The sequence below is a fragment of the Hyperoodon ampullatus genome (genome assembly GCF_949752795.1).
Source record: "Hyperoodon ampullatus genome assembly, chromosome: 18".
In the NCBI taxonomy this organism is placed as follows: domain Eukaryota; kingdom Metazoa; phylum Chordata; class Mammalia; order Artiodactyla; family Ziphiidae; genus Hyperoodon; species Hyperoodon ampullatus.
Genome location: NC_136931.1, coordinates 17922102 through 17946100, shown reverse-complemented (window position 1 = coordinate 17946100; position 23999 = coordinate 17922102). Strand labels below are relative to the sequence as shown.

At 40.8% G+C, this 23999-nt stretch overlaps 1 protein-coding gene across 3 annotated transcripts; it reads right to left on the bottom strand.

The window, feature by feature from the left end:
* Positions 1 to 164: 164 nt before the first annotated feature.
* Positions 165 to 22458, bottom strand: TERF2 (telomeric repeat binding factor 2; the record flags this gene model as incomplete). Of its 3 annotated transcripts, none has more annotated exons than XM_079723500.1 (10): positions 165 to 451; positions 914 to 957; positions 3496 to 3581; positions 8142 to 8534; positions 10090 to 10196; positions 10918 to 11064; positions 12112 to 12198; positions 21091 to 21221; positions 21886 to 21981; positions 22089 to 22458. In XM_079723500.1, 10 exons carry the CDS (start codon positions 22456 to 22458, stop codon positions 293 to 295), a joined length of 1620 nt encoding a protein of 539 aa, XP_079579626.1. In that variant the 3' UTR covers positions 165 to 292. The 3 variants fall into 3 exon arrangements, with proteins under 3 accessions (XP_079579626.1, XP_079579627.1, XP_079579628.1); XM_079723501.1 differs by having other exon boundaries at positions 914 to 954; XM_079723502.1 differs by lacking the exons at positions 165 to 451; positions 914 to 957 and having other exon boundaries at positions 2670 to 3581; positions 8326 to 8534.
* Positions 22459 to 23999: the final 1541 nt, after the last annotated feature.

Here is a 23999-nt window from a genome sequence, read left to right as displayed (position 1 = left end):
TACCAGGGATTTAAATTCAAGCAAACCACTAAAGAAGGGAAATACTAATGGTATTCTGGCACTGTACAAGCTATGTGCCTGTCATCTCTGTCAAGGACATGGGGTGAACTTGGCTTTGTTTCTCAGCTCCATGATCTCCAACTGTGATGAAGTGGAACTGGGACCTCCCCCACATGGGAGGAAGATGCCCAAGATTCTCATCCCAGCCCAGCTTCTGAAAGAAACAGCAGACTACCAGGGGCTATTATTAGGAACCATGCTCCTGTGAATTCTGTGGAAATGAAGGCCTGTTTCAGTTCATGCCAAGTCTTTTCATGGTCCGCCAGCGATCCTTAATCATCACAGCTGTTCGGTTAACAAATGGGTAGTTTTTAGAAATGGCGGCCCAGTTTCCTTCCCCGTACTTCTGCACTCCAGCCTTGATCCACTCGCTTTCCTCTACAGTCCACTTCTGCAAAAAAACCAAAAAAGCAAAGGATTTATCACAACCTGTCTTTCCACTTATTTATATTTTCATATAGTAAAGAGGTAAACTCAATCCTAGGAGAATCATCTGAACCCAAAGGAAGGATTTATACTTTTAAAACATGATATAGAATATAAGTTAACACCATGGATTTGGACATTTCCTAATTTCCAGTGTCCTGCCATTTCATCCTCAAGTGATAACCATTTCTGCATTCAAAATTTTAAACGTGTGTTGTTCATGGTTAGGAAATGCGTCAACTTTCTGACCACCTAGATTTTCCTTCCAGAGAGTAACTATTTAACTTAGTTTGGATTATCTGAAAATCACAAATAAAATTTTTTACCAGGTGCATGGGTAGTCTATGCCTGTGAGATGTGGGTACTTATTTTATCTCTCTTCTACCTACACAACCAGAAAAGATCAGAAAAGATAATTTAAAATTACCTGCTTTCTTGTTACATTGGTTGTACTCTCTTCATCTGGTGCTGCTGGAAAACATTAAAAGTAGACTCATTTCAGAGCTTACCTTTCTCAGCACAAACCACAAGAAAAAGACATAGAACGTCCCCAAAGGGAAAACTTGATTCAAATTTTACAAACTTTGAGAAAAGAAAGGACATCACTAAAGGATAATTTGGCTTTGTCCTCTGCTTGCAACATACCAATCATTTCAGTCCATGAGAATCTGTACAAAGCAAATACTTTACAATCAGGCATTCAATAAATGTTGGTTAATGATGGATTTCAGGCTCTTTAGTAAAACCACTATCATTTTCTAAACTTACTGAGGAACTGTGGTATTTAAAATCCTAATATATACATACACATACATATACATATATATATATGCATGTGCATGTAATATATATATATGTATTTATGTGTGTATATATACACACATATTTGAGTGTGTGTGTATATATGTAATTTCTGCTTTATAACCCCTTGTTAATTACTGCTTTGAAATAACACAGTTTTACTGTTTTTGAATTTCCAAATCCCTGATTGTTAGATATAAGTAAAATTTGGGGGCTTCCCTGGTGGCGCAGTGGTTGAGAATCCACCTGCCACTGCAGGGGACATGGGTTCGAGCCCTGGTCCGGGAAGATCCCACATGCTGCGGAGCAACTAAGACTGTGCGCCACAACTATTGAGCCTGCACTCTAGAGACCATGAGCCACAAATACTGAGCCCGTGAGCCACAACTGCTGAAGCCCGTGCGCCTAGACCCTGTGCTCCGCAACAAGAGAAGCCACCACAATGAGAAGCCTGCGCACTGCAACGAAGAGTAACCCCCACTCGCCACAGCTAGAGAAAGCCTGCACAAGCAACAAAGACCCAACATAGCCAAAAATAAATAAATAAAATAAATACATTTTAAAAATTTGGCTCAATTCTTTTTTTTTTTTTTTTTTTTTTTTAATTTTTGCTGTGTTGCGTCTTCATTTCTGCGCTAGGGCCCTCTCCAGTTGTGGCAAGTGGGGGCCACTCTTCATCGCGGTGCGCGGGCTCTCACTATCGCGGCCTCTCTTGTTGCGGAGCACAGGCTCCAGACGCGCAGGCTCAGTAGTTGTGGCTCACGGGCCTAGTTGCTCCGCAGCATGTGGGATCCTCCCAGAGCAGGGCTCGAACCCGTGTCCCCTGCATCAGCAGGCAGATTCTCAACCACTGTGCCACCAGGGAAGCCCTGGCTCAATTCTTCAAACAAAAAGAACGGGGTAATAATTATTGCTTTCCACTCCAACAGACCATGTGAGATCTGGTCAAACTCTACCCTCTCATCCTATGGAAATAGATCAGGCCTCAAAAACAGGGACCAAGATAATATTTTAAAGGACCAGGGGGCTACGGGAGGGTATACAAGTATAATGGACATGCCATCTCAAGCCAACAAGAGCCAGTTAAAAAGCTACAAGAAAACGCAAAGTTGCATAAATGTGAAACTTGGTACAGTGTCTGCCTCAGCAGACGCCACTGTCCCAGTAATGCTTCCTGAAGAGTGAAGAAAGGTGACTCAGGAAAAGGGATACTTACAGGAGCACATTCTTTATTTTTAAATTATTAAGTATTTCATAATATAGTAGAAGCCGATTTCTGAAACTGACAAATCTGGACTGCATCAGAAGTGGATGTTTTCTAGAACGTTTATATCCTGTTTTTAAAATATTTAATGCCACTTTTATTGTTACTTCTCCTATTTTCTGTGTAATCTTGATTTTGCCAACTATGCTTTTGCCAATGAAAGGTAATTTTTAAGGGCAAAACCTTTGAGGTTGGCAAAGGATTACTGTTGCTGCTGTGTTACAAAAGTCTTCAGAATCTCCAAAACTAAGGTTTAGCGTGTATATATTTCCATCAGAGTGCAAAATATGTGGTGGGAGAGATCCTAATGCAAATACTATGAAGTTTAATATTAATTAAGGAAAAGTAAAGTTTCTCATCTTAGAAAAAAACACTTATATATAGAAACTGGTAAGAGATTATTTACTTAAATAAGACATATAAGGAATGACCACTTCTACCTTTTCTAATTAAAAAACTTTAGGGAGGGCTTCCCTGGTGGCGCAGTGGTTGAGAGTCCGCCTGCCGATGCAGGGGACACGGGTTCGTGCCCCGGTCTGGGAGGATCCCACATGCCGCGGAGCGGCTTGGCCCATGAGCCATGGCCATTGAGCCTGCGTGTCCGGAGCCTGTGCTCCGCAACGGGAGAGGCCACAACAGTGAGAGGCCCACATACCGCAAAAAAAAAAAAAAAAAAAAACTTTAGGAAGAACATCAACTACAATTAAATATAGGATTTATTAAACCAAACCAAGAGTTTTCTTTATATATAAAGCGTTGCTTTGATAGTCTCCATTGTTTAATTGGAAAAGACATAAAACTGATTCCTCATGAATCACAATGAGGAACATTTAAACTTTTTCTAGTTTGGAGACAAGCAATTTCTGGAACATTGATGTGACAGTAACATGCACCTACACTTCAACAAGTGTCATGGAGAGACCAATGAGAATCTTCTGGCTTACCCTGAACTTGAAACAGTTCGTCCTCTTCTACCCAAGTCTCTTTTTCTTCAACCCCATTAGAGTTGTTCCACTTGCCTTTGGGTACTCTGAGGGAACATCAGCGAAAGGACAAGGTGTAAAACAAAGTCATCCCAGGTCATCACATACTCTGTCCTTAGCTCTACCATGGCTCTGTATTCCTCCCTGTTCTGCTGTGACCACATTTGAGATTCATCTACACACAACTCCCAAATCTTGACCTGGCCAGGCCTCTCCATGTCAACATTCCCCAGGTTTCAGGACCATCTCTCAAACTCAGCACTGGATACATCACCATCCCCCTCAACGATCTGTTCATTTTCCTGTTGTTTGTTTGTCTGGTTGGTTGTTTGGTTTGGACTCTATTACAGATTTCAGCATTCTTCTAACCTAGAGCTGCAAACTCTTTCCCCTCCATCACAGACATGCTCTATTCCTATCTCTAGACTGTTCTCCTTTCCCTCCCCATTCCCCTAGTCCAAGCCCATGGTCCAATACCTTTCACCAGTATTACACTAGCCTCTTAACTGGACTCTCCCCCCTAGCCCCTTCCCCTTCCAAAGCCACCTGAACAATCATCCTAAAATTACCACATCCCTCCTCTATTCAGTGATGGCTCCTCACTGCCTAAACGATGAAGCCTAAATGCCCATATGGGGGAATCAAGATCATGCAGTCTGGCCCGTCAATTTCTCAGCAGTTCCTCCTGTCCCCACCAACACCCACACCGCCCTCTGCTCCTCCTTCCTCCTGTAAGTTCTGTGCTTTCCTGCCTCTCTATTTGTTGTTCTCTCTCCTTGGGATTCCCCTCCTTGACAAGTGAAGTCCTGCCCATCTTTCAAGGCCATAATTCTCAATGAAGACTGCCCAACACATACAAAAAGCCCCCGCTCCTCTGCCCTTACGATAGTGCTTCCACTTTATTACACAACCCTATCACAACATACCCTTAACCATAAGCACCTTGACAGCAGGGACCATATCCTCATCTGTCTACTCCAAACACGGGGCACAGTAACACACACCCTCACAGAAGCTGGAGAGATACTAGCTAAACTAATAATGAGATTATCAAAGAGCTGTAAAGGACTTATACCATCAAAGATTAGAATAGTAAGCAAACAAGAATCATTCCTGTGAACATGAAATTTTGAGTACTTGGGTGCAACCAAAAACAGTCCCAAACCTGAAAAATAATCCAAAACCCAAGTTATTAAATAAATGAAAATATAGTCACTCTTACAGAACATAGCACAAATCTGACCTCAGAATTATAACATCCTTTACAAAACAAACATGGGAAGTATCTGAACTAAGTTTTGAAGAATTTATATAGATCAAAGTCACCAAAAAACCTGACCAAGAGAGTAGAAACAAACTGCTGTTTCCTTCCCCACTATAAAAAAAAATTTATTTTTAAGGCTGTCTGGGTATTTTGCAAATGAGTAATGAAAGCAGTTTGCTTAATAAGTGCATAAACTTGAAAAAAATTCCTTGAGTTGCATGAGTTTTCTATGCAATTACCTAAGTGCTGGGACAAATGATGGACTCTTCACTTTTCTTTATTTTTAAATTGGATCATATCCCCCAAAGGGTTATTTCTAAGAATAACTGATTTGCTTGAGACAAAGTAAAAAAAAAAAAAAAAAAAAAAATTACACGAGGTTTTTCCTTCTCAGGATATTAGCTGTGTCAATTACTATTCATAAATAAAGGTCAGACAGCATTACAGTTTAAGTTTTCCATCTACTTATCCAAGTCCTGGGATAAAAACTGATTTTAACCTCAGGGTCCATCATTTTCACCTAAGTGGCTATTCACCCTTCCTGCAGACAATCTTTGCAGATCACTTGGTAACTTTCTGCTCCTCCTCTGAACTCAGCATTTATTACATGTATAAACATTTTGGTATTTCTTAACTTCTCATGTTGTGGAAGGGGCTGAGACCTCGGTCCTCGTCGTAACTGTTAGGTGGCCGTGCGGGCAAGCCGGGTCACTTCCTGGCTCACTGCGCTCCTGACTGGTGAAGTTAAAACTTAATGGTCTAGAGGGGTTGGCAAACTACAGCCTGTGGCTGCTGGATTTGTATAGCCCTTGAACTAAGAATGGTTTTTACATTTTCCAAAGGGTTGTAAAAAAAAAACCAAAAAACAGAAGAATATGCAAGAGACACAAAGCCTAAAATGTTTACCCTTTGCTAGCCTTTTATAGAAGTTTTGCATGTAGCCCCTTAAATTGCAAGAACCAAGAACTGTTACTTTGTTTGGTTAATAAACTATCTAGTAAGCACTAGTTCTGTGCTGTGGGGGATATAAAAATATAGTCGTCTGGCCCTGCCGTCTAGGTGGTAGATCCTAATCCTGCCTTCCCCTCCTCCGATTCCACTGGCCCAGCTTCCCCTGGGTCCTGGCTGCTCACCGGGCAGCAGTCTCCAGCCACCCTCCTCTTCTCCTTTCCCTCAGTGTCTGTTCAAAAGCCCTCAGTGGTGTCTGCTCAGAGGCTTTCTGATTAGGTGTATTAGACTTATCTGGGGAACAGTTAGCAAAGCAGATTAAAGAACACTCCTGTCCCTTCTAATTCAGTAGACAGGAGCCTGGGAATATATATTTTTTAAACACTGCATAGGTAATTGTGATTTGAAGCCCCTCTTGAGAACCTCTGCCTGATAGAATATAATAGGAACTCAAAATCTGGCCCATCTACCCATCCAGACTTTTCTCCCTTCATCCTCTCTGTGCCCTATATTCTCCTGCCATACAGACTACATGACATTTTCCGGCTCATACCAGGCTTTCTCATGCTGTAATTCAAGAGGCTCCCGTTTCCTAGAACCGACCTCCCAATATTGCTGGATGACCTCCTACTCATTCTTCAAGGCCAGCTCAACACTTGCTCCTCTGCAAGGTTGCTCCACCCACAACTCTGCCGCCCAGGCCCAGTTCTTCTTCCCTGCAGCTCCCAAGGCACCTCACATACGCTTCGTTTAGAGTCGGGGTCTTAGGATCCCTTTTTTTTGTAAAGGGCCAGTAGTACCTTCAGCTTTGCAGGCCTTACTGTCTTTGTTGCAACTACTCAACTCAAGGTAGCATCAAAAGCAGCCACAGATAATACATAATTCATGGATGTGGCTGTGTTCCAATAAACTTTATTTACAAAAACAGGCAGCAGGTGGATTTAGCCAAGGGGCCATAATTTGCCCACCTCTGCTTGAGAGTACCCATCATACTTCATACCCTTGACACATGAGAGAGGTATGTCTGAAACCTTCACAGAGTCTCCCATTTATAAAACCACTGTAATCATGCACTGTCTCCAGTTTCCTTGTCTGTTCATGGGAGCAATACTTATACTTCATAGAATTGCTGTGAGGGGCAGAGGAGATCAGGTATCAAATGCGAGTAATAGTGTGCTGACTGCATCTGCCTGCCCAGCCAATGACTCCCTCACTTCCAAATGCAGAAGTGGTGCATATAGTGCAGATTTGTGCCCGAGTATAAATCATTTATCAGATGCCACAGCCCTACAGGGCACCCAGCACAAGCATGCCAGGGCACAGGTCCCCAAACAGCTGTAACAGAGAGCAGTAGTAGAGATGGCAATGACCTTGGGAGATCAGTGAGGTGATCACTTACAGCAGGGTGACCAGGGGAAATTTATGGAGGAGGCAGAGTTTTAAGAGGCAGCTTGGTGTACATGGTATACAGGCCATGGGCTTTTGTGTCAAGACTGACTGGGATGAAAAATCCCAAAGCCCAATTTTGCCATTTTTTATCTGTGTGACTTCAGGTTAAGTTAGTAACTTTTCTGAACCTTCCTCACCTATAAAGTGAGGCTAGTAAATCACTCACAGAGTGAGGAGTGTAGATATTCAGTAAGATAATACGTGAAAGTGCTTGGCCCGCAGAAAGTATTTAGTCAACATCAGCTTCTCTTCTCTTTGAAAGACAGATGGGATTTTGACAAGCAATGGTGGAGAAATGATAGTCCGAATGTGGGGAATGAGAGTCAGCAAGAAGAGTACAGTAGTAGAAACAGGGTTCCAGGGAGAGCAAGCAGACCAGTTTGCCTAGAGGAAAGATCCACAAGAGGGCACAAAGGGTAGCAAAACTGAAAGCCAGGTTGGGGGTCTTGATGGGGAGCAAAATGAAAGCATTCTAACCACTGCCCCACAGAACCTAGCAGAATGTGAGAGATTAGTAATTACTGAATTTGCCAAGTCCCAAATGCTCACAGAACATGCAAAACTATAAATATTCACAAATCTCTTTTAAGGATCAAAGTATAACGTGGCCCAATTCAAACAAACTTCCTTTAACAAACAAGACTAATATTTAGTAGTCAAGGCACTCAGAAGTTTGCTAAAAATGGAAGCAGCGGTGAGTAGGAGGCTCTGACACCCTTTCACCCTCACTCCTGCCTAGTGCAACGCCTGGAAGCCCACATGCGGGGCATCAGAACTGGCAGGATGGCTATGACGTCACTCCCCACCCTGAGTCACATTCTAGCAGTCTGAGCAAGCCTTGGTGGTGAATAACTTAGCTGAAAGTTACTTCATTCCCGGAAGCAATACCAGGTATAACCAGGACCACCAACCAGCCCCCAAACTTCTACAAAGAAGGTCTTCATACTTGGGATTCTTCTCCCCAGGGAGGGGTTGGTTGAGGATGGTGGGCTTGGATGGTGAAGCAGGAATGACTTCCTGGGAGGAGTCGAGGCCTGTGCTCGGCTCAGTGCTCTGGCTGTCCTCTTCCAAAACCAATCTGCTTATTGTCATGCGCTTGTTCTTGGGCTGCAGTTCAGAGCCACCCTCACCCTCAGCAGGGGCTGAACTTTCGTTTTCATCTTTTCTCGGTCTCTTGTTTTTGAGGGCTGGTGATGGTGGGCACACTTTGTTAGGAAATACCATATCTTTCTGGTCCAGTTTTGAGAAGGCTGCCTCAGAATCTTGTGCACTGGACAGAGTCTTGAAAGCTGCTTTCAGAGCCATAATTCCAATGGTGGTTGGAGTGTTCTGTAGCTGCCTACAAATAATGCAAACATAACAGAGATCAGTTTCACCATTGTGGATGCTTGTCCAAGCAGCCACAACTTTTTCAAGTGGGAAGCTTCAAATTAGAAACTCCTCACGTTGAGAACTCATTAAAAAAAAAAACAAGAGAGGGTGTGTGATACAAGCTTTATTTATAAAAGCTTACATTTATAAGTGTTAAGCAGAGGCTTTAAATATGATATGTAAGTTGAACTATGGAGCTTAAACTTCAAGTAAGAGAACCCTAAAGGAACTAGGGCCAATGATACTCCCCCCTCCAGAGACCTCTTCAGCCTGTGTGCCATCTAACCCATTAGTCTGCATGGACTAAAGCGGTGCTTTCCACAATGCAAGAACTCTGGGTAGTGCCTAACAACTACAAGTCCATCTGGACAACCAACTGATAATCCAGCAATCTCACCTTGAAGTCTAAACTCTTCTTCCAGCTGTCCTAGTCCAACCCTCATGTGAGAGAAGTAAAAGACTGGTCTCCATTCTGCTCTCTTTCTCCTACACTACACTTATAAATGGGATCTTGAGAATTCTCAGAGTGAGAAGAGTGCCACACAGTCTTGGAACAATGAGAAACTGCCTTTTCAAAGTAAAGTTCATCTATCATTTGGATGTTTTAAGTAAAAACTGTTAGGAGAGGGCAAACTGGCAGCCTGCAGGCCAAACCCAGCTGGCAGATGTGTCTTGTCTAAGCTATTCAAGTTTTTTTTTTTTTTTTTTTTTTTCTGTATGCGGGCCTGTCACTGTTGTGGCCTCTCCTGTTGCAGAGCACAGGCTCCGGATGTGCAGGCTCAGCGGCCGTGGCTTACGGGCCCAGCCGTTCCTCGGCATGTGGGATCTTCCTGGACTGGGGCACGAACCTGTGTCCCCTGCATCGGCAGGCGGACTCTCAACCACTGTGCCACCAGGGAAGCCCCTTTTTTTTTTTTTTTTTTTTTAATTGGACTAACCGGCAACATTCAAAAATTGGGAAATCTCAAAAAAAATTTTTGGACGTCTCACATAAAAATTTGAACTGAAGTTTGGACATCTTTGGACATCACACATAGCAACAATCACACGAAGCTGGAAAGCATGCCCTCTCTGTGTCCCAGTCCCGTGCTCTCAACTGTATTATCCTAGACCCACTTTGCTCCTTTACATCTCCTACTGGGCCCCCAAAGACATCTAAACGTGTGACCTCTGCTTTGTTAACTGGTCCTGGGAATCTGATTCACAAGTTTGAGCACTGCATTAAGAGATGAGGTATCAACAGGGAAGTACTGAGTAGATACAGGTGAGGCAAGGAGAGAGAAACAGAAGAAAAGAACCTTTGAGGAATAGCCAGTCAGGAACTTCTGCCAAGGATGTGACATCCCATTTTCAATATTCCCGTCTTCCCAGGATGTGCTCTGTAAATCCCACAGTGCCTTCTACGAGTAACCCAGTAACACGTTAAAAGGTCAAACCACTGATCCTGCTCGAAGAAGACAACTATGCTTCCCACACATCACCCCAGTGTTTCAGCCAACATCACAAAAGGGCATCTCTCTCACCTGGCAGGTTCTCTGACTGGCTTTTCCACAGGCTCTGGTGCCGGCTGTTTATTTTCCTTCACTGTGGTTGAGGAGGAAGACTCAGATTTCAAAGCCTTTTTGGCCATCTGGGAAAGGAAAGATGTCATCAGGAAGAGGAAGTCACAGAATTTCATTAACTCTGCTTCTTTCACCATGAACGTACTCAATATGCAAGCATGTTCACTTACAAACCCAATTTAGGCATAGACTAGAGGAGGACATAAAAAGGGAGAGAACTTACAAGAATTATCTCAAATTTCTTCCTCCCTTCCCTCCCTCAAAAAATGGCTCACAGTTTTCTATACGAAAGGAGAACTCAATCTGAGTGGTGCTAAAAGCATCTTGACGTTGCAAGAATTCCAAAAGGTTATTTTGGACAACAAATACTTAAATGATTTTACTTTGTATCTCCTCTTCTATCCTTCCAATCTCATCCCTAATTTAGTTTCTGAGTACCTAATAGACCTTTGGGGTCATATGCAAAAGTCAAATCATCTTTTTTTTTTTTTCTCCTTTGGGAACCACCATCAGTTGTAATTGAATGTTCTCCTACTTTAACCACAAAGATGAATCCCACATAGAGGAAGTAAAAATGGGAGGTGAGGGAAACCAGGAATGTTGCATTTGCCTCTGCCAGGATCTCTGCTTCTGAATATTTAAGGCATTTAATTAAGAAAGATAGCACATATAATTCAGTTTTTTCCACACATTTACTCTTTTCACTTTAAAAAAGAGCTGTCCTTTTCTAATTGCCTACACATCCTCCAGGCTACATCACAGTTATGGGAAGAGAAGGCCAAGCCCCACCGTGAGGAGGTAGGGCTCTGCATCATCCAGGTGACTCTCCAGGAAGCGCAGCATCTTCTGCTGGAAGGTTTCGTAGGAAAAGTTCTGGATAACAGGGTGGGCCAAGTTCTTTTCACGGATAATGTTCAGGAGATCATTTCTCAGCTTCTACACAAAGGACCAATTTTTGCAATGTGAGAAAGAAAAACTCCAGTAAAAATTCAATGATGATGAGTTAAAACAACGCTATCAGAACTTTCACAATGCTGTCAATGAATATCACTGGTACACATATAAGAAGGGAAGCCTACCACAATGTAGAACAAGTCAAAAAATTACTGATCAGCCACAGTAGGTTACTATGTAGCTATAAAAAAAAAAGGATGAAGAACTTAGGATCTAAAGTACCTTTATACTTTTACATAAAGATTTTTAAACTTCCAAAAAAAGAAAACCAAAAAGGATGAAAAGCTCCCTATGTACTAAAATAAAAAGATCTCCAAGATATATTAAGGGAAAAAAGCAATTTACAAAATGCTCAAATTAGTGTGTAGAATATGCTCACATATGTATATGGGAAGAACAGGAAATATGGATATATGTGTACGTCTGTATATATACACACATGCATACTTATTTGCTTGCATATGCACAGAATATCTCTGTTAAGAATAAAAGAAAAAAACATTGGTTGCCTCTAAGGAGAGGAACGAGATGGCTGAGTCAGACGTGAGAGAATTTTCACTAAGCTCTTTTGTTGTACCTTTCTAATGTTGTATTACATATATGTATTACCCTTTCAAAAACTGAAAATTTATATTTATAAAGGAAAAAAAATAAGAGCAGGGTACCAACAGAGCTTTTGACACCAGAAAATAGAAGAGTTAAGTCCTCACCAAGGCAGATTCTCAAGTCTGCAGGATCAACGTTTATGTAAAGTCAGAAGTGTTAATACCAGTGCTGATCACTAAAGTTCTGTCAAAAACCTGACAGTAATGGGCAAGTAAATGATTTATGTAAATTTTTCAAACAAATTTTTGAAAAGCCATTCGAACAGTAAGTTATCCGGGATATAAAAGGCAACATGCTCAAGGTGCTGAATATTTAAAGGCGAATATTTAGATAACATTCCTGACAGAGAACCCTTTCCCTGTTTCCCCACAAAAGGCAATGAACTGGATTTAGGTCACGGGAGCAAAAATATATCAAATTTACCTGAGTTGTGGGGTCCTTGGACATATGTTTTTTCAAAATTTTTGAAGCCTTTTCAAATTCTTTGTTTTTGATACAAATAATGACTGCCTACAAAAGGGGGAAAAAGACTTTTTTTTAAACTGTTGTAATAATGAAAGGTATAATTAGAATATCAAATATCAAAATAAGCTCAACTAAAAAGTAAAACTGAGTCTTACATACCCAAGAACTTTTTCACATCTATCAAATTCCTGTATTTAAAAACTAACAATTATTATTCAAGCGTATGAACAACCGTATGCTCTCTTTCAGTGTGTAAGATAGTAGATTTTCAACATTATATTGGATTAAAAAAAATAGCTGATAAAGCAAAATCTGATCTCCTGGATTACAGACCATTTACCCAATCTGAATAGGGCCTCCTAAGGAAAGGCAAAATGGACAGGAGTCATCCCAGGTCCCCAGAACAATTGGTTTTGTTCTTTTTGGATGCAAAAGCTTTGATGTAATGGGGGGAATGAGAGGAGGAGATACTGTGGGGGGTGGGGAGGAGGTGAATAATTTGCTGACCACAGAGTTCTGCTAGTTCCATTCAGGAAAGGCCTGAGGCCAGTTCGCTGAGAACCAGCACAGCCTCTCATACTGTAAACCCCAGCGGGCCAACTCCAGTTAAAGTGTTCAGGGAATTGCTGAGACAAACAAACCCAGCTCAGCCACAAGCAGCAAAGAAAGGACAAAGTTTCAGGTAGGATGAGAAGGTCTCATCAGCCACAGAGAAGAAGGAGAATCCTTTGGTCAAGACACCCCAAGAGAATATATGTAGAGGGCAAATAACAGTGATTGAAAATTAAAAAGGATATTTAAAAAACATGTGCACTTTTTTTAAAAATTAGAAAAGCGAGGAAAAATTGGGACCACCTGGAGTTATCTAACAGGATAAGGTAGCTACCTTAAATCCAGTCTCAAAGAAACATATCTCACACACGAAAAAGGGAAGGAAAACTGGTCCATAGATATTTTCAGTCTTCACAGGGAAGAATTTAAGGAGAAACATACAGACCAAGAGAAGGAGGACTAGCAAGGGAATTCAGAAAGTACAACTCTCTGGTGCTTCTGTCCTCCACATGCTGAACATAGCCATACAGGGCAAATGAAACTGGTGTCAAACGCTTCTGAAGAGCAGGCACAACACTAAGTTCCTACTGCCAGGGAGGGAACAAAGTAAGTAAGTCTTTTCATTTTAATCAGATCATCATATTCACTTTTACATCATTTTCAGCAGAAAAACTATACTAAGACTATACTTACTTTCTTGAAGCATACAAAGGTTTTACTTTTTATAAATCGTTTAGGTCCTATTACGTTGTTTTTTTTTAAAGATTTTTTTTGATGTGGACCATTTTTAAAGTCTTTATTGAATTTGTTACTATATTGCTTCTGTTTTATGTTTTGGTTCTTTGGCCACGAGGCACTGGAATCTTAGGTCCCCAACCAGGGATCAAACCCACACCTCCCGCATTGGAAGGCAGTCTTAACCACTGGACCGCCAGGGAAGTCCCAGGTCCTATTATGTTTTAAAATGTTATTTAGGGCTTCCCTGGTGGCGCAGTGGTTGAAAGTCTGCCTGCCGATGCAGGGGACACGGGTTCGTGCCCCGGTCTGGGAGGATCCCACATGCCGCGGAGCGGCTGGGCCCGTGAGCCATGGCTGCTGAGCCTGCGCGTCCGGAGCCTGTGCTCCACAACGGGAGAGGCCACAACAGTGAGAGGCCCATGTACCGCAAAAAAAAAAAAAAAAAAAAAAAAAAGTTATTTAACTTGCATAAAGTAAAATTAACTCTTTTTTGGCATACTGTTCTAACACATGTATCAACTTCTGTAACCACCACAATGATACCAAAAACCATGGATCCAATAAACCTCCCTTGTGCTGCACTCTGTAGTCACCTCCTCCCCATCCATAACCCCTGATCTTTTCACTGTTTCATCTCTTCAGAATGTCATATAAATGGAATCATACAGTATATATGAAATCACACAGCTTAATTTTTAAAGGATGTAGCCTTGAGTTTGGCTTCTTTCCCTCAGTATAATGTCCTGGAGATCTATCTGTATTGTTGCATTATCAGTAGTTCCTGCTATCTTATTGATGAAGCAGTGTTCTGTTGTATGGATGTACCAGTTTGTTTATCCACTCACCCACTGGAAAAACAGTTGGGTGGTCTGCAGTTCTGGTGATTATGAATAGAGGTGTTAAAACATTTATGTACCAGTTTTGTTGTGACCATAACTTCATTTCTCTAAGGTAAATACCCAGGGGTGGGACTGCTGGGTCATTTGGAAAATGCATGTTTATAAGAAATGGCCAAACTGTTTTCTTGAATGGCTATACCATTCTGCACCCCATCAGCAATGTATGAGGGTTCCAGTTGCTCCACATTCACACTAGCACTTGTTAGTGTTAGTAGTCTTTAAAGTTTAGCCACTCTCATAGGTATGTCCCAGTATTCTCTGTGGTTTTAATTTGTATTTCCCTGTTGGCTAAATGATGAGCATCTTTTCATGTGCTTATTTGCCATCTGTGTATTCTCTTTGGTTGTTTTTTTAAAATAGGGTGTTTGTTTTCTTGTTCATTTTGAGAGTTCATTCTCTGAAGTGTTTTTCTCAGAACAAAAGTTTTAATTTTGATGAAGTCCACTTTATGCTCTTGTAGATCTTGCTTTTTAGTGTCACATGTAAAACCTTTTTGCCTAAGTCCAGGACATGAAGATTTTTTTTTCATGTTTTCTTCTAAAAGTTTTATAGCTTCACATTTTACATTCAGATTATGATCCACTTTGAATCAATATTGGTATGAGTTTTAGGTCAAGGTTCATTTATTTTTTGCATAGGGACATCCAATTGTTTTAATTCCAGTTGTTGAAGACTATCCTTTTTCCATTGAATATCTTTTTTCATTGAAATGCGTTCATATTTTTTGTTAAAAATTGATCAGTTATATTTGTGTGGGTCTATTTCTGGACTCTTTCTTCTGTTCCACGAATCTATATATCTACAGTCATGAGTACTGTAGCTTTATAGTAATTCTTAAAATTGGGTAGTGAGTCCTCCAGCTTCATTCTTCTTTTACAAAATTGTTTTCGTTATTTTAGTCTTTTTTTTAACCTTACCATATGTCTTTTAGAATCAGTATCTACAGAAAATCCTGCTGAGATTGTGATTAGAATTATATTAAATCCATAGATTAATTGGAGAGAACTGACATCTTAACTATATTAGGTCTTCCAATCCATGAACAGGGTATGTCTTTCCATTTAATAGGTTGTGATTTCTTCATCAGCATTTTGTTTTTTTCCACATACAGATCTTACACATGTTTTGTTAGACTTATATATATTTTTCTTTTCTTTTTTGGAGCTATTGTAAATAACTGTTTTGGTAATTTCACTGAAGATTTTCATTTCATTTCACTGCTAGCATATGAAAATATAATTGATTTTATGTGTTGATCTTATATCCTGCAGTCTGGCTAAACTTACTTATTATAGCTTTTTGGGTATATTCCATGGAATTTTCTATATGGATAGCCATGTCATCTGGAAAAAGGGATAATTTTATTCCTTCTTTTCCAATTTGTTGCCTTTTATTTCTTTTTCTTGACTTACTGCATTGGCTAGGTCTTCTAGTATGACGTAGAGTGGAAGTGGTGAGAACGGACACCTTTGTCTTATTTTGGATCTTAAGGTCAAAGCATTCCATTTTTCACCATTAACTATGATGTTACCTGTAGTTTTTTTTGTAGATGCCTTTTATCAGGTTGAGGAAGTTCCCTTCTATTCCTGGTGTGCTGCTGAGTGTTTTTACAATGAACTAATGTTGAATCTTGTCAAACGCTTTTTTGCTTCAATTGATATGACCATATGGTTTTTCCTTTGGACCAACAGGGTAAATTACATTCACTGATTTTCAAACACTGAACCAGCCTTGCATTCCTGGGGCTTTAGTTTCCCTATTCTGCCACACACTAACTGCATCTGCATCCAGGACTAAGCATCAGGATAGACAGTAAAAAAAGAAAGGAATGGAATCCATTTCAAGTTCAGGGAATCACAGCTCCACTGCTAAAGAGAAAGGGTTCTTCTCTTCCTTTAGGTTTAGGTGCCTGCCCTCCTGCCAGTGTCATCACTGGGTCACTGCTGCTACCAGTGTAGTATTGCCTGGGTGCTAGGATAGAGAAGGGGAAAAAGGGGAAGAAAAAAAAAAAAAAGAGATTTCTTCCACCCTCTCTGATCCTTAGCAGATCCCCTTTCCTGCTCTTCAGACCAGAGAAAGCCTCTCTTGGAGTTCTTTCTATTCACACCTGGGGTGCACTTCCAGGTTTCAGGATCCTTCAAGTCCAGGCCTGGTGATGCTGGGAAGGGAAAAATTGGTAATCTACTCATCACCAGTTTGGTGGACCTTCATATTCTGGTCTTCTCCATTAGCTTACTACCCTTTACATTTCTGAGTTCTCCATTCATTCTGTCCAGGATTTATACTTGCATTAAGAAAGACAGAAGAAGGGCTTCCCTGTGTCCAATGGTTAAGACTGTGCTTCCACTGCAGGGGGCACAGGTTTGATCCCTGGTCAGGGAACTAAGATCCCACATGCCACATGGTGTGGCCAAATAAATAAATAAATAAAAGAAAGAAGAATATGCTTATCTATCTTTCCCAGAACTGGAACACAGCTCTCCTACTATGTTTAATTTGTGAAACAAGAAAGGAAATGTGAATGCTTTCAAAATCTTAATTGAAAGTCTGCCTCCGAAGTTTGTACTATGAGCTTTTTTAAAACTATGCATTAATTTCCTGGGAAGTTTTTTCATTTGTTTTTGTTTTTTAAGAGATCAAACTTTGCTTTTTGAAAACTTGAAAGTTTTTGAAATAAGTATAATTTCTTCTCTTATGTTGCTGTTAAGGTTCTTACCATCTAAGCAATAGCAATGGTCTCTGGCTAACTTAAACAAAAAGGAAATTCCAAGCACAGATTTTCAATATAGGTGAGACAGGTTTATGTTGGAGGCAAGGCCAGAAAGGACATAAGAAGAGAAAACCAAACTCACAGAAGTAAAGGAAGGCTAAAAAAGCAAACTCACCAAAGAAACCAGGCTGTCATGGGAAGCACAGATGCTCAAAAAGCCTTGACAAAGCTTTTTGTTTCAAGAATTAAAATTTCAAGACATTGTGTCTGATGCACCAGCCCCTCAAATGTGGTAAGGTCCTCAAAGAAAATCAAGGTGCTATTACCAAAGGTACACAGCAAAAGCAACACCTAAATGCTTCCCAAGAACATGCCATATATGTTACTCTCTCCTGTTCACAGAAATCTGAGGCATCTTTTAGTTATGAAAAGAAAACCAACGTAGTCTCAATATTATTATCAGCTTACAGAAGCAATTCTCAAACTTTTTGGTCTCAGGATTCTTTCTTTATACTGTAAACTGTTAATGAGGACCCCAAAGAGCTTTTGTTTATGTGGGTTATATCCATTGCATTCACTGTATTAGAAATATAAAACTGAGAAAAATTTAAAATATTTATTAATTCATTAAAAAATAACAAACTCATTACAGGTTAACATAAATAACATATCTTTATGAAAAATTACTTACTTAATAAGACAAAAGTTTAATGAGAAGGGTGGCATTGTTTTACATTTTTTCCAAATCTCCTTAATATCTGGTTTAACAGAAGAAAGATGGTATTCTCATATCTGCTTCTGCATTTCTTCTGTTGTGATATGTTGTTTTGGTTGAAATATATTAAAAAATCTGGCCTCACACAGATATAAAGTTGGAAAAGGGAGTAGTATTTTAATAGCTCTTTCAGAAAATGTGGACATTCTTCTTTGACTCTACACCAAACTTTGGCAAGTGAACTCTTCGTTGTTATTACATTAAAATCTGTTAGTCTGTCTTGCACTTTTAATGGATCTGCTACCCATGAATGATTTTGCAATACAATTCATCGATCATTTGGAAATTACTGGTTTACTGAGTCATGATCTTCCAAATGTTGATACATTAAAAATCTTTTTTAAATCACAGTTGTTAATATCACCATCAATCATATCAGAAAAGTCTGAATATTGGGAAGCTACCAAGCACATGAATATAAGTTTTCCAAAATTCTAATTTTCACCTGAAAGCTTGAATTTTACCTCTGCCAACAAATACTGTCACTTGTTTTCCTTGAAGTGGCTGCCAGATTACCACATCTAAATAACCAAAGTTTGTCAGTTATTTCAAGTAAAAATGGTATTCCATTACAAAAGCAGCTAGATCAGCAGCATGCAACTCAATCACACAAGTACTTATCCGGAAGAAAACCATCATGTTTTGGTATGCAGCAGAAATGCTACGGAAAAACATCCTATATTGTCAGACTAAATACTGGAAAAACGTCTGCTCAAGACTTAATAAAATTAGTAATTTTTACTGCTTCATCAAAGACATTCTTAATTGAAACTGGCTGTTTTTTATTTTTTAAACTGCAAGCATGTGGCAATGAAGAATACAATGACTACCAGTACAATTTACCACTGCCTTGGTCACGGTCACGCTAAGGCACCAGAAATTTTACCCATCACTGTTTTTGCATCATCAGTGTAAATGTCAGTGCACTGAAAACCTCAACTAACATTTTGGCATTATTATAAAGATAGTTTTGACCCCTGAAAGGGTCCCAAAGACCTGCAAAGATCCCTGGATCATACATTGAGAAGCTCTAACTTAACAAACAACTTATTTGATAAACTTTTTTTAAAATTTAATAAACTTTAAGATAAATTGCTGTGATACTTTAGAGATCTTAAAAATGCATCAAAAAGCTTCAATGAGCCTAGGCATTCCAAGGTAACAAATTCTATGACTAAATGAGAAATTAAAAAAATAAATCAAAGAGACATGTGATACGGTATCATTTAATAACTTGGATATCAAGGTAACTACGGTAGCCAGCCTCTAAGATGGCTCCCAATGATACCCACCTCCTGCATAGTGCCATTCCACCCACAAATTCCAGCTGGTCAGGTCTGTGTGGCGAAGAGCATATGGCAGAAGTGATATGTCACTTCTGAGATTAGTTTATAAAAGACTACAGCTTTCTGTCTTGGGCTCTTGTTCTCTGGGATCCTCTAGGAGAAGCAAGCTACCTCGTTGTAAGTAGCCCTATGGAGAGGCGAGGAGCTGAAGTCTCCAGCCAACAGCCAGCGAGGAAGTGAGTCCTGCTAACATCCATGTGAGAGAGCATGAAAGCAGACCCATCAGTCCTGGTTGAGTCTTGAGATGACTGCAACCCTGGCAGGCAACTTGACTATAATCTCATGAGAGACCTCGAGTAGGAAACACAGCTAAATCACTACCAGCTTCTTGACTCTTGGAAACTGAGAGATAATATTTATTGTTTTAAGCTGTTAAATTTGGGGCTAATTTGTTACACAGCAGTTAACAGTAATATAGTAAGTAACAAGAGATCTGGTACCTGGTGGAAAATGAAAAAGCAGAAGAGAGTCAACATAAAATGGTTGACTATTTTAAGGGAATCTGGATTTTACTAATAGATTTTTCCTAATGAAGCCCCCAAACAAGAGATCTATGAACTTAAATAATAAATATTCAGCTGAAAGATAAAAGCCCACAGACTCTACCAGAAGAGCAGCCAGAAGACAGATCTATACCCCTTGTGTTCTGAAGAAGTTGCATTTCTGAATTAGCTGGCTATTTAACGGTAGTTACAAGAATTACCCTGAACTGGTACCACTTCTTCCCACCCAAAAGATCCTTAGCTATTCTGAAAGTAGCCATGGATTTCTCCTCCCTTGCTAATATGTCTTTTCTGGCATTTTACCTCCAACACAAACCTGACTTACCTATACTAAAAATCTATTCTTGTGATCATTCCTCCTTGGAATTGGAATTTTCTAAGCATTCTTTGTAAGACCAACAGTAGTTCCTGCCTAAGGTCCTTAACTGAATAAATAAAATATCTGCACCCCACACACAGTTTTTTAACTGTTGTTTTTTTAAACAGGGTGTCTGAGTACCCAGCACATAGCCAAGGGACAGAAAGTCTTTGCTAAACAAGGTTTTGTCCCTTACCCCACCCTGCCCCCAAGATCCCATCCTTTTACAAGGTGCTGTTATCTTTTCTTACCAATTTCCTTACTTTTACCACCAAGGCAATGCTGAGCTGTTGTCCTTCAGTCCCCACCTCTGCATCTGCTTCCACACCCCCAGCCTTGGTTATGGGAGAAGAAAAAGCTTTTTCTGACTGGTTTCCATGGCTGCTTCAATGTTTTAAATATAAATAAGTTCCACTACTTGAAGCTACCTGAGCCATGACATAGTTCCAGTCCCAAATTCCTAGACACTCTACAAGCTTTTTTCTTGTCGAGAACACTGCCTGCGCCAGCCTTCTACCGCTACTGTTTTTCGAAATGGCTGATATCTCAGCACCTCTGATTCTGTCTGTTCAAGGGGAATGTTCCCTAAGCCTCTTTCTGCAATTGCATGAAAGAGCTCAAAGCAGTCCCACATTTTCCAAGGCACCAGCTATTCTCCTTGGTCTATAATAAACAAGGGTGGCAAGATCCTAGGCCAGTTACTTTCAGCCCTTTCACGATGCTGCTCTGAATGGTAATAATAACCTACAAAATGTCATTCTTCAATGCCAACTCATTTCCTGTGTACTGTGGCCCCTCCTGCCAGGGCCACAAGGGAGACCACCAAAATCACAAAAGCTGAGCACCTGCCATTAACAGTTCTTTCCAGGTCTGGGCTAGGAAGGGGTCACCTGATGAAATAACATCTATGTGTGTGAGTTACGTGTTCTGAGTGTGCTCACTTGCTCTCTCTCCATCCCTGTTTGTCCTCCACCCCACACAAAAAAGATAAGCACTGATTCCTCAAAGACCTCTGATTTTTGGTAAAAGAAAAAAAAAATTAAAATAGAGCCTTACAGCCTCCTTGACCAGTTTTCTACTGGATTCGACCACTGCCTCTGTCAGTGTAAATTCCGTTTTAATCATCTCCAGCACATTGATAGCTGATTCCAGTGGTGTGAGCTCAGCCTCCATATCAAAGGAACAGTCTAGGACAAAGAGCACAATTTTCACTTTAACCTATTTTCTAAAGAGCAGAAGAATTATGTTCAAATATATATATGTGTATATATATATATATATATATATATATATATATATATATATATAAAAGAAACATGCAGATATAGTAAGATTTTCATTTAATTTGCTTACATACTGGCTACAGGCTTACAAACATGTTAAGGGTACAAATTCAAATCCATGAATTTCAAGTGACTAATTTTCAAGACAGGTAAAAAGTTATTTTTTAACACATGCATCTGTATCTCAAATGGCAGGATCAGATACAAACGGCCAGAAACTAAAGATCATTTTGCTAAACAGCTGTCAAGTTCAATTTAGGAAAAGAAAAAAAAAGTGCTCATGCTTTAAAAACACTCTACTATGGAGGAAAAATGGCCATCTTCACATAATTCACTTTAGATAGCAACAAAGTTGGGGCGAGCAAGAAACAGGTGGGAGGAAATAAAAAACACAGAAAAGCAGCCAAGAGAATACTAAGTGGAGAAAACTAAGGCCAGAGAATAAACACCGTGATTGAAACATAGTAGCCCACCTTAACCCTGAACCCTTCAGTCTAGGATGTAAGTTTGAAAACAACGTAACCCTAAATAAGTGAAGCCCAGAGAAGAACATAAAAAATAGCCATACCTAAATTTTCCCCTTCTTCAATGCGCGACAGACACTGCATAACCCGCAGCAGCCGAGACACGGTATGCTCCTTCCCCAAGGGCCTGACAAGCAAAGCTGGGAGAGAAGACATCGTTGGCTCGGCGACCCCCAGCCGCTACACTCGGGCCCCACAAATCACCTTCCCAGGAGCCCCAGCCTCCTTCCCCAGGCCCGGCCCTCACCCTGCATGATGTCCCGGATCTGCCTGAAGTCCCCGTACCGGCTACCCCGAAAGGCCCGCAGCGCCTCGTGGAAGTAGAACTTGAGCACCCAGCGGTTGACTGCCTCCTCCAGCCGCGCCTCCCCCGCGCCCCGCTCCGCGGAGCCCCCCAGCCCCGGTGCGTGGCGCCCCCGCCGAGCCCGCCCGCCGCTGCGGGACGCCCGCCTGCCTGCAGCCCTCCCGCTGCTGTCGCTGCTCCCGCCTCCTCCCGCCATCGCGTCCGATCGCTGCGCGCCCTCCCTGCCGGGACGCTTCTTCGACTGTGACGCCGCCGGGTCACGCACGACGCCCGGGCCGGAAGCGGAGCGAGCCGTCCCGGCTCCCGCGGCCATGACACGGACAGCGTTCTGAGCCGCCCGCGGGCTTCTGGGAGGGCAAGGACCGGTCGCTCCCAGCCTTCCTCTCGGACCCCGTAGTTCCCGGTGTGCCGGCCGCAATGCCTGCTGGGACTTGAAGTCCGTGCTGCCCAGACGGGTAAACCAACGGCGGTAGGAGGTGTCAACTTTGCTCCGAAATTGTGGAACGCTATACTAGAGACGCTGGGCTGTGTATAAAATATTGAAAAATAAATGTGTGCAGCTTATTAAACATTTTTAAAATCGTGAAATGTAAAATGCAGAGAGGAAACTTTATTAAACAAGTTTACATTTTAACAAGTAAAGCAAAAGGCCAGTGTTAACCCAGCCGAGGTCAAGAAATAGAATATGGCCGGCACCGCAGGAACCTCTAAGACATATAAGACGTATAATTAGAAGAAAATTGTTTTTCTTTTTCAAAATTTTTCCCTTTTTAAATTTTTATTTTTTGGGTTTTTTTAAATTCTTTTTTTCTAAGGCATAGTTTTTAAATTACAAAAATAGCACATTTAGAACAATTAGAAAAAATAATCAAAACGGTAACATTTAAATCAGCCATAATCCCACATGAAAAGGTAAGTTGGCATTTAGGTTTATAGCATTCCAATGTCTTGTATACCTGTTTGTGTGTGTGTGTGCGTGCACGCACGCACAACTGAGATTATACTATGTATATTTTATATAACCTTCATTTTGCATTTTTCCACGTCATTAATTTTTTTTCTACAGTATCCTTAGCAGCTACATAGCATTCCAATATATAGATGAACCAACGGCTTCTTTATCTAAACCACTACTGTAAGACGTTTAGGTTATTTCAAAATTTTGCAATTCTAGACAGTCTCAATATTAGAAACATCCTTTTAACTGTATCGTTGCAGAAATTCATAATTATTTCCTTAGGATAATTTCCTTAAAGTAGAATTACTGAGTCGAAGAATACACAGTAGAACACGGATCAGAACATTCACTCATCACTCTTCCCTTTTACTTTTGAACATGGTGCAGACTCCTTAAAATGACTTCTAAAGCTTGAAGAATTTACCTATTTGCCAACCTCATTTTGGGCTCACGTTTTGTGTGTGTGTGTGTATACAACTTCTATCATTTCCTTTTCACCTATTACTCAATTTGCCCAGAGCCTTCATCTTGTCCATTCCAGCCTAACTAAATCCTTCCTGTTCTTCAAGCCTCACTTAAAAGACATTTCACCCTTTCTTGACTTTCTGGATTAGGTTAAATCCCCTTGCTGCTCCCTCCTTAGCACCTCCTACTTCACCCTTCCTGAAATACGTTCTTCACAGTTAGCTCCTTTGGGGGCTGGTACTCTGTCTTCTTTTTTACCCTGCATCCCAGAACCTAGCCCAGGGCCTGTCACACTTCTTGAGGTTGGATGGAATTGAGTAGGCACGTGAGTAAGGATTTTGATACATGAAAAACCGCACCACCAGCAAATTATATTTACTGAAATTTAATTTCATGTCCACCAACAAACTACATTTACTCAAATAGGAACA